The sequence below is a fragment of the Arachis hypogaea genome, chromosome 13 (genome assembly GCF_003086295.3).
Source record: "Arachis hypogaea cultivar Tifrunner chromosome 13, arahy.Tifrunner.gnm2.J5K5, whole genome shotgun sequence".
NCBI lineage: Eukaryota > Viridiplantae > Streptophyta > Magnoliopsida > Fabales > Fabaceae > Arachis > Arachis hypogaea.
In genome coordinates, this window is record NC_092048.1 from 34,089,815 (window position 1) to 34,100,455 (window position 10,641).

The 10,641-nt window shown below is 37.7% G+C and overlaps 1 protein-coding gene across 5 annotated transcripts; it reads left to right on the plus strand.

Annotated features, from left to right (window-relative positions):
* The first annotated feature begins 2,230 nt into the window (after positions 1-2,230).
* LOC112738009 (GTP-binding protein OBGC, chloroplastic) lies at positions 2,231-9,288 on the plus strand. Of its 5 annotated transcripts, none has more exons than XR_003169183.3 (8): positions 2,272-2,740; positions 3,446-4,512; positions 5,405-5,678; positions 6,363-6,654; positions 6,755-6,914; positions 7,151-7,259; positions 7,573-7,718; positions 8,404-9,288. XR_003169183.3 is itself a non-coding variant. In XM_025788225.3 (7 exons), exons 2-7 carry the CDS (start codon positions 3,551-3,553, stop codon positions 7,666-7,668), a joined length of 1,893 nt encoding a protein of 630 aa, XP_025644010.1. In that variant the 5' UTR covers positions 2,231-2,740; positions 3,446-3,550; the 3' UTR covers positions 7,669-7,896. The 5 variants fall into 5 exon arrangements, 2 of the variants coding, with proteins under 2 accessions (XP_025644010.1, XP_025644011.1); XR_003169184.3 differs by having other exon boundaries at positions 8,912-9,288; XR_003169185.3 differs by lacking the exon at positions 8,404-9,288 and adding an exon at positions 8,008-8,054.
* Positions 9,289-10,641: the final 1,353 nt, after the last annotated feature.

Here is a 10,641-nt window from a genome sequence, read left to right on the forward strand (position 1 = left end):
TGTGGCCGTCGGCGTCTCCTCTGTTCGAGCTCTCTCTCTCTCTGTGTTCGCTGGTGTCGTCGTCTCATCTGTCGTTGCTGTCTCTTCTGTCGTCGCTATCACTCCCTTTCCTCCTCGCCGCTGGTAAGCCCTGTGACTTGGATTTTGATAATACTGTGTTAACCTCGCCAAGATTGGTAATCCAAGCGACGTCCCGGCGTCAGTTTGGTATCAGAGCAAGGTTGGTCCTTGCGGCCTTCACCTTACTTTAGTAGAATTTTATTTGATGTGTGGGTGCAGATTTTTGGTGTGGATTCGCCAATGGGATCTTTTGGTGTGGATTTGTCAATGAGATCGTCTGCTACCACGGATCTTGTAAAATTTATCTGATTTGTGAGTGCGGATTTTTGGTGTGGAGTCACCAATAAGATCTTTTGGTGTGGATTCATCAACGAGATCAGCTGCCGTCACAAGTCTTTTCACGCAAGAGTTCTTTCAACCCAAGGAGAATGACGCGGGAGCAAGTAGTGTTAGTAGGTTAATTATATTAGTTAATTGTAATAAGGGAATACAAGTCCCACATCGTCCAAGTTATGAAGGCTTTTCCTTCTCCCACTAGTATAAATAACTCATGTACTTTTTATTTATGGAAAGAATTTGTTATTGATCCTCAGATATTTTTTGTTACTGATTTTGTGAATTTGTTATTTTATTCTGAGTTGCCAATGTTTATGAAACTTGTGCTTATTTTGTTAAATTTTTCGGAAAGAATTTGTTATTGATCCTTAGATATTTTCTATTACTGATTTTGTGAATTTGTTATTTTATTCCGAGTTGCCAGTGTTTATAAAATTGGAGTTGTTATTTTATTCCGAGTTGCAGTGTTTATAAAATTGGAGTTGATTATAATGATCCTCAGATTCTGAATTGCTCCTATGTTGATTTTGGAGTTTGATTTCCGGACAAAATTTTTGTTGCTGTTGAATCCTTTTTTTTGGTTGATTGTAACCATTGTGAGTTGCTGTTTTTGTTTTTGTTGATTATAATGATTCTAAAGAGTTGTTTATTAGAATGATTTTGGAATAATTTATTAATTTTTTGGATTAAGTCTGAGTTGTTGTTAATTATGATTTATGATGAAGAGTTTCTTTATTTAATTGAAATTTTTTTATCAATTTATTTATTTTAGTTTTAGAAAGCATGAAACTCAGAGCATCTAAGTTCTATTAATAAAAGATTATAGGATGAATTTATATATTTAAAATTATATATAGATTTTTTAATAAATTTTTTTAATATTTAATTAAATTGGTTGAACTTTGGTTAAATCTCGGTCGAACTAGTAAATTAGTGAATCAGTAATTTTATTGGTGTATTAACCGATTCGGTTCTCACAACCTTGACAGATAGTAAAAAATTGAACCCTAACCTGCCTGTGAGTACCTGCCTCGCCCTTACCTGTCTCTATAATTATTAATTATTAAAATTTAATAAATAAAATAAAATTTCAAAATTTATATAATCTTCGTCACATACATGACATAAATTAAAGTAAAAATTTAAATATAATATAATATTATTAATCATTTTACTAATTATTTTATATATATTATACATATTATATATATACTGGAGCGCGTATTACCTAAACCCGACCCTCTGTCCCGTCCAAGAACCCGTTCCATCCAAGAATCTATCTCGTCGGATAATTATCTACTCCAAACGAATCAGAGCAGAATGAATACCCGCAGATTCAGGTGGTATTGTTATCCTTAGTCTAATAAAAAACACTGACAAAATTAGTCAAACCGAGCGAACTGCTGAATAGGGGTGGCAATGGGTAGGGTAGGGTAGGGTTTGAACCCAACCCTAACCCTACCCGCGGGTTGAGAAATACCCAACCCTAACCCTACCTGCACTCAACTCGCGGGTATCCGACCCTACCCGCGGGTTGACAAAAATAGAGGCCATTAGATTGTTAAAAATTGTATTTATATCTCATTAAATGAGAAATATGTTTTATAAAAATAAATGAGCAAAATTTATAAATTTATAAATTTGGTTGAGTGGCCAAAAAGCTTTTGCACATGCTTAAGATTCTTGGTTCAACTCTCATATGTAACAATTTTAATCATATATAACACATATTATGGAGGGTGCGGATTGGGCGGATAGGATTTACGCGATCGGGTTGGATCGGATTAGATACCCGCAGATAGGGTCCATGCTGCCAGGCCTACTGCTGAACCTGGCCGATTTTTTAAAAATTTTCGATTCGGTGTTATCCCTTTCAAACAGCGCCGTTTTACCCTTTAAAAAAAAAAATTAAACACCTTAAATCAAATTCCCCAAACGCATCCCCGTCCCACTCCTCTCTTCTCTCTGAAAAGTGAAAGAACAAAGAACTAAAGAAAGCCCCCGCATCCCCCGGAACCCACCCACGCCCCCCACTCAGTGCAAAAAATCTAACCCTAACGAACCGAGCCACCATTCCATCGCCGAACTCTTCTCCGGTAGAGGTTGCTGTCGCTGCCGGCGGGGACAGACAGTGGGTTGGGTCTGCTCGTTTCTCCTTGCTCCTCTTCTCCTCGACGTCGCACGAAGGCATGCTTGGAGCTGTTGGCGTCGCCGCCGCGAAGGGCTGCTCGGTCGTCGCCTCTGCTCGCCTCGCCGTTCTCCACCGCGAGTGACGTCTGCTTGCTTCTTCGGTTCTGCTTGCTTCTTCGAGTGACGTCGTCATTCTGCTCACCTCTTTGCTACGGTTCTGCTTGCTTCACTCTGTTCTTTACCAGTTTTTTTTCCCTTTTTTATGATTTTATTTATTTTATTTCTAAAATTATAGGTTAAACTAAAATAATCTGATTTTGTGATATTGTTCATTTGATTGCTGAGAACATAAAATTAATAATCAGATTTGTGATATTTATTGTTGGTTGTTAATATAATAGTAAATTAGTAACAGTAATAATGGAGTTGAAGTGAAACAAGATGGGTTTAAGATGTTTATCAATACGAAATTGTTGAATTTTTCTTAGAGATTTTTCTGATTGTGAGTTGATTTTATTGATGGAACAATTTTTGTTGACTGTATATTAAAGATCTTGAAGCACTTAATGATGATTATGATTTTTTATGATTAGAGTCTTTGTTTTGTTGACCAACCCTCCTAGTGTGACAAGACTTTGTTGTTGTTGTTGCAGTAGTGTCTTTGTTTAGTTGAAAACTTGTTTGTCAATGTTGTTTCTTTTGGTAGTAGAACATTATGTGTTTGTTATATATTTGATCTATTTTAGTTATAAATTTTGATGTTTAAAGTTGTTTATGAATTCTTATTGATAAATTATGGACAATTTATTACGTGAAATTGTGAAATTTTGAATTTTATTAGGTTAGAAATTATTGAATTTAAATATTTAAAATTATATATTAAATTTTAATAATTTTATTTAATATTTAATTAAACCAGTTGAACTCTGGTTGAACCCTAGTCGAACCATTGAACCGGTGTACCAGTCGCCTCACCAATTCATTGACCAGTCCGATTCTCGCAACCTGCTAGAGGCATTGCCGAATGGCTTTTTCCGTTTCAGTGTGCTTCTCCCCTAATGCACTAGCTCGCCCAAACACACACAACAACAGACCCACCCGCACCACCACCAACAAGCCCCACCAATCCAACCCTAAATTCAACAACAAAAAAACTGCCACCACTTACTCCACCCCTCCCGAACCGCTTCTACTCCCCGGTGGCGAAGCCACCACCTATGCTCGCCTTCCCCCCAAGGACGACTACTCCGCCCCCTCCTCCTGCACCTCCCATGAACTCAAGCTCGCTGAATCAACCCCTGTAAACTTCAACAAGCAACTTCAAGAAGAAGAAGATTTCAGTGACAATTTTGAAGGAAATTATGAAACACTAGCAGTTTTCGAGGGAAAGGGTGGTGCCGAATTGGACGGCGGGGAAGACGAAGACGATGACTTATTTGACGAAGACGAAGACGAAGACGATGACTTATTTGACGAAGACAGCGAGCTTTTGAGCTTCGAAGAAGAGCCAGCGAAGGAGAAAGGAGTGCCTGCGGTGATGCGGTGCTTCGATCGGGCCAAGATCTACGTGAAGGCGGGCGATGGAGGGAACGGCGTGGTGGCGTTTCGCCGCGAGAAGTACGTACCTCTTGGCGGTCCCTCCGGCGGCGACGGAGGGAGAGGAGGGAACGTGTACATGGAAGTGGACGGATCGATGAACTCGCTGCTGCCGTTCAGGAAGAGCGTGCACTTCAGGGCAGGAAGAGGAGCACACGGGCAGGGGAGGATGATGAGCGGTGCGAAGGGAGAGGATGCGGTGGTGAAGGTGGCACCGGGAACAGTGGTAAGGGAGGCAGGGAAGGAGGAGGTGCTGCTTGAGATGGTGAAACCTGGGCAGAGGGCTCTGCTGCTACCCGGTGGAAGAGGCGGCAGAGGGAATGCTTCATTCAAGTCTGGGAATAATAAGGTTCCCAAGATTGCTGAAAATGGCGAAGAGGGCCCAGAAATGTAAGTTTATGTTGATACTAATTGTTTCATATCTACAGAATGTGAGTTATTTTCTATAATCCATTCTTTTATAGGCTGTAAATAGTGTGTACTATTGTTGTGCATGAGATCGAAAATATTTCTATCAATACATGTTTGAATGCAAGTGATAGAATTTTATAGTTTGTTATAAGCTGGCCTATTATATATTGTTTTAAACTCGAGATAAATTATTCTACCACCCACTTCGCATTCAAAACAGTTTAGAAATCACAATTGTCTTTCCTTTTTTGAAGAGAACCCGAAGTAGACTACACTAATATTTTCTTAACAATGCCTTGGTTGATAGCTTAGATAGACAAATAAAGAGTGTTCTTTCCCCTTCTCTACAAATGGCAATGGCAAGTTTACTTTTTGTACTTAGCATTTGCTTGCTTTTGGTTCTGCTTTTACTGAAGCTTGTTTGATTTGATATTCCGCTCAATGATAGACTGAGAGTTATATTTGCATTTCAGCGATGCAATGTGGTTTGTGTTTAACAGAAAGTAAACTTGTTATTGCGATTTGTGCATTACATGTATCAATATCATGTATCACTACAAATGCAAGAGCATTGTCATTTATTCTTTTCTAGATTTTTTTGTTCAGTGATTGGTGATGCACTGATGCCCATGAATCTCAAGATTTATTTTTCTTTATGACCATAAAAGCTGCCAAAATGCAGGCCTTCCGTATCCAAATATGCATGGAACAGATGTTTGGTCATGTTCAAATACTTATATAGAATATGGATATTTTTATTTGAAAAGAAAAACTTTTCTACTTGATTGAGCTTGTGACCTTTCTTTAGCGCATGCTGTGGCTTACATGACTCTATAGATTACTGACTTTTGTTAATGGTTTCTTTGATCAGGTGGTTGGAGTTAGAGCTCAAGCTTGTTGCAGATGTTGGTATAGTAGGTGCTCCAAATGCTGGGAAAAGTACACTTTTGAGTGTAGTTAGTGCTGCAAAGCCAGAGGTTGCAAATTATCCCTTTACAACACTACTACCCAATCTGGGTGTTGTTTCCTTTGACTATGATTCAACAATGGTAGTAGCAGACCTTCCAGGTCTACTTGAAGGAGCACACCAAGGTTTTGGGTTAGGTCATGAGTTTCTTCGACACACTGAAAGGTGTTCCACCCTGGTAGGTGTTTCTGATTGAGATGGGATATAATTTCCCCCCCTCTTCTCTGCTTTATGTTGCTAGATATATATTACCCTAAGAAGGGGAACTATGGAGCAACGATTTAGTCGTCTTCGTATTACCTTAGTGACCTTATGTCATGGGTTCAAGCCGTGGAATCAACACTTTGATACTTGCATCATGTTAGCCTGCATACATTATACTTTTTAGGTGCGACCCTTCCCAAACTGCATAATGCGTGATGCTTTGCACTGGGCTGTCCTTTTATACATAGCTTACATTGAGAAGTCTTTATTGTGGTGGAGTTGTGTTCACATTAGATTTACCACTTACCACACCCATGATGTGAGGCCAGAAAACATCAGCCAGTTTCTGGAAAATTAGACTCATAATCATCTGTATTATAACCACTGAACGTTCCTTTTCTTTTTTCCCTAAAGCATGTCTGTTTTGTTTCTCTAAATATATAATTTGGTTTTGAACCCAATCTATTCTGAATCTCTGTAATATCTGTGTTGATTTTCAATTTTGCAATTGAACCAAAGAGTGATCAATGAACTATCTATTTCTATTGATTTAAACATCGACCACCTATGTAGAATATGTTCATATTTTTCCCTGTATGAACCTTCCCTTCTTGATGCATGGTATCATGAAGTCAAATTATACTTTTCCCCCTTTCAGATACATGTGGTAGATGGGTCATCGCCACAACCAGATCTTGAGTTTGATGCAGTTCGTCTAGAGCTAAAGCTGTTTAATCCTGAACTCGCTGAGAAGCCTTTTATAGTTGCTTATAACAAAATGGACCTCCCAGAGGGATATAAACACTGGGAGTCCTTCAAAGGAAAGCTACTATCTCGTGGGATCACACCCTTTTGTATGAGTGCTGTCAATAGGGAAGGTACTCATGAAGTTATCTGTGCTGCTTATGAGCTTTTGCGAAAAAGCAAAGAAGACATGGAAGACTATGAAGGTTATTACTCCCTCTAAGCTTTACCTCTTAGTTACTTTTGACTCTGAATTTTTTTTCTTAAAATTTTTTTCTTTAGTTGAACAAATTTGATTTGTTTCAGATGGAGCAGATGTGACAAACTTGAACCATGTTGCTGATGCTGTACAGAAGCAGCGTAGCGCATCCATTGGTGATTTTGAAATTTTTCACGACAGCAAGTCAAATATTTGGCATGTAGTTGGAGCTGGATTACAACGTTTTATCCAAATGACAAATTGGCGGTAGGTTGAAGACTGAAAACGTGACAAACTTAAAAATTAAGAAAAAATCATAATATTATTTCTTTCTTATTACCAATGTTGTACTTTTAATTTTTAGTTGTTTGCAAATTCATATATGAGCTTATTTGATGATTGAGGTGTTGGGGTAAAAAAATGTGCATCATATTTGGTACCACTATGCTTGAAGTAGCTCCTATTAATTCCTAGTCTCATGGAAACTTTTGCATCTTTAATAGGTACCACGATTCAGAGAGAAGATTCCAGCATGTTCTTGAAGCTTGTGGTGTGTATAAGTCTCTCATGAAACTAGGTGTAAAAGAAGGCGACACAGTGGTTGTTGGAAGGGTGTGTCATCTGTCTCTGTTCATTGAAATTCTTGCTCACACATAGAATAATGCTAGTATATGGTTTTACTGAATGGAGTTATCATTAACTGCTTCAAATTCGCTTGGAATGATTTGTTGTTAAGAATGGAGGACTATTGTCATGACCTAATGAACAACCTGGAAGCATCATCTACAGCTTCTGAAACAAGAAAGTTTTCTTTTATATATATATATATATATATATATAACCCTAACAGTCATGCTTGAAGCTCTTCTGTAACATCTTTATCTTTCTTCTGCATATCAATGACCATTTTTTTTCTACTTGTCAGATGGAGATGATATGGCATGATTCCTCAAACACATCTAGTACATCAAGAATGAAGAAAGTATCCACAGATTCAGTTAAGTGGCCTGAATGGAAGTAGTGGCACTCTATTTTGTTGCTTTTATGATGTGTGCTGCAACTGTGCCTTAGGTAAGGAGATTTCTCATAATGATTATGTTCCTTGCTATTTTCGTTTACTCCTCAGTAACCTTGTTGAATACCCTAGTTTCCTCTGTTATGAAATGGATAATATTCTTCTAGATCATTCATACATAAACATAATGGCACCTATAACATTCAAAGCCAGAGGGTAACGACCTTTATATTATTCTCTATGCTTCTATATTCATACCATTGCCATTTTGTTCAAATTTATCCTATTATTTGGACATTGGCATCACCTCTTTGTTGTAATGGTAAACTATATTTACCTCCCCAGGGGTTAGATGATATCACAAATTACACCTCTTGATTTGTCATGCTTTACATTGACCTCTCTTCTACGTTGGTAAATGTCATCTTTAAAAGAGGAAGAGGGGGGTGTTAATGTCACATTTTTACAAGGTATTGAGCGTCTGAGTTGGTGAGTATCATGTTTATACTTTATAAAGGATGTTAGTGTCACATTTTATAAAATATAAGGTACCCAGTGTTAGATATCCTAAATTTTATAAAAGATCCATATATACTTTTACGAACGGAAGGATGTTATCTGTAATATCTTTTTATCTCAAAGGCGATCAGTATAACTTCTAGTTTCAAACATGTTTTCTTAGCTTTTTGTGAAGTTGGGATGACCTTGAAATTAATGTGAATTTATGTTCAATTTCTGTAGGAGTTTATTGTCACGGTAAATTTTAGAAGGTTAGATTTAACGGTGTTTGTATAATTTTCTGGAGTGTTTGAGAATGTTCTAAATGGTTTTGGAACGTTCTAGAATGTTCTAAAAGGTCTTGGAATATCCTAGAGGGTTTTAGAAGATTCTGCAAGGTTATAGAGTAATCTAAAAGAGTGTGGATGTATATAGAAGTATGAATAGTAGTGTGGAATAATCTAAAAATATTTAGAGAAATAGGGTAGGATAGATATTTGTAGTGAATGTTCTAGATGATTAATTTGGACTGTTGATTAGATTTAATTCTAACCATCCATTGAAGATGTGGATGGCTATAAATAGGGGTGAGAGTTAGAGTTTGGGAGTTTGAGTCATTTATAACAAACACTTGAGAAATAGAGGATTTTTTCCACCAAAGTTTCCTTTCTCTTGTGTTCTTAGCTTTTTTGTTAATTACTACTTGGTCTTAGTACAAGAAGTTGAGTAAGTCTGAATGTCTGCACGGTAGTGTTGGAGTGTGTCTAAGGCCGTGACACTATGCAATCAAAATGACACAATATAGAAGTGGAGATAAAGATCATGAGAAGCTACGCACAAGTATCGAGCATGCCAATTGAGTGCTTTGTCCTGCCATTTCATGATGGTGGGTTCTTTACTTCATTTACATTTTAAATCTTTTATGGAAGTGGAACATCTTGGTATGCTCCCAAGTGAAAGCAGTTAAGTTACCTAGAGATGAGACATGTAATTTATGATGATGTAATGAAGATCGTATATAATGAAACAATTTTGTAATATTGTCATGTTGAAAGTCAAATTTGAATATTGACATCAAGTCATCGACAAAATAAAATAAAAAATAGCACATGTTAGCTGGATTGTTTCTTTCTTTTTCTCTTTTTGGGTATTTTTTGAGAAAAGACCATGTTATGATATTGATAGGTGGTTAAGAAAGTGCCAAGTTCCATAATAATTATCAATTTGCGACCAGTTTGGTCTTTTGCTTGATTTTAATATCAATGTCATTATCCTGTTCCATGCAAGTATTAATATGACAAATTAAATATTGACATGGAATTTTTTTTCAGGTCAATATTTGAACTTGTCATGTCAAAATTTAATCTGTTATGTTAGCTCATGTTAATATTTATCGGAATAAACTAATTACAAAAAGCAAAAGCAAAAAATTCATAGTTTATAGAAACTAAACTTCTTTTAATTCTTTGTTATTTATAAAATTTGAACCTAAAAAGCAATTATTTAACTTTTGTGCTTTGACAACAATAAAATTTAAATTTACTATTATATATATGTCGCCTAAAATTTTCATGATCGAATTGTGTTCATATTCTGGGTCGAGCTGTCCGACCTGGGATGATTAGTAACAAGGCGACCGACCTCTTCAAGTCCGACTATCCGACCTCTTCTCAAAGAGATCGGCCAAATTGACAGGAAAACCCAATAAAGGGCCCAAATAGAAGAACACGACCCACATCCGAAGGCAGTCCAAGCCTATAGAAATAAAGGCGGTTCCCTTAAAGATAAGCTGACCTCACCCAAAGATAAGATAAGATAAAATAAGATAACTAACTTATCTTACCTAAAAAGGTCAGCCCACAACCATTATAAATACACTGGAGCACCCAAGTATAACTCAAACTCTGATTCTACAAAAAACCTACTTAATACCCTTGCTAGCTTAAGCATCGGAGTCCCTTGCAGGTACCACCACCCTCCGGTGACGAAGGATCAGCAGTGCGGCCAGCCCCACAAGTCGGACATGACAGCTCCGGCCGTCGCCCACCAGTCGGACACGTCATCTCCGACCAGCACAGAAGATCTCGTCCGAGATCGACCTACAGTTTCAGGTAACCCTCAAAACATTGGCGCCGTTGCCGGGGACCTGGAAGTCATCACATCACCATGGCGGACGACCATGACAACGACCACGATTCAGATCTAGAGGATAGAACACCGCACAAAAACGCGGACACTACACTGAAAGATACCCCGGAATCTAATAGGGACAAAAACTCATCAAATCCGGGAGTGATAGAAGCGTTTCAAGATTGTTTAAAGCAACTTGAAAAAGAAAGCCAGCATCAACGAGAAGTTGGGAAGGATCTACAAAAGGAGGTAAGGCGACGCCGAGAATTAGAAGATAAACTTCTAAAACTCGAAGCCGATCTCAAAGCTAAAGCTACTCGGTCCACTCCTGAGGACAACTCTCGCAAGGAT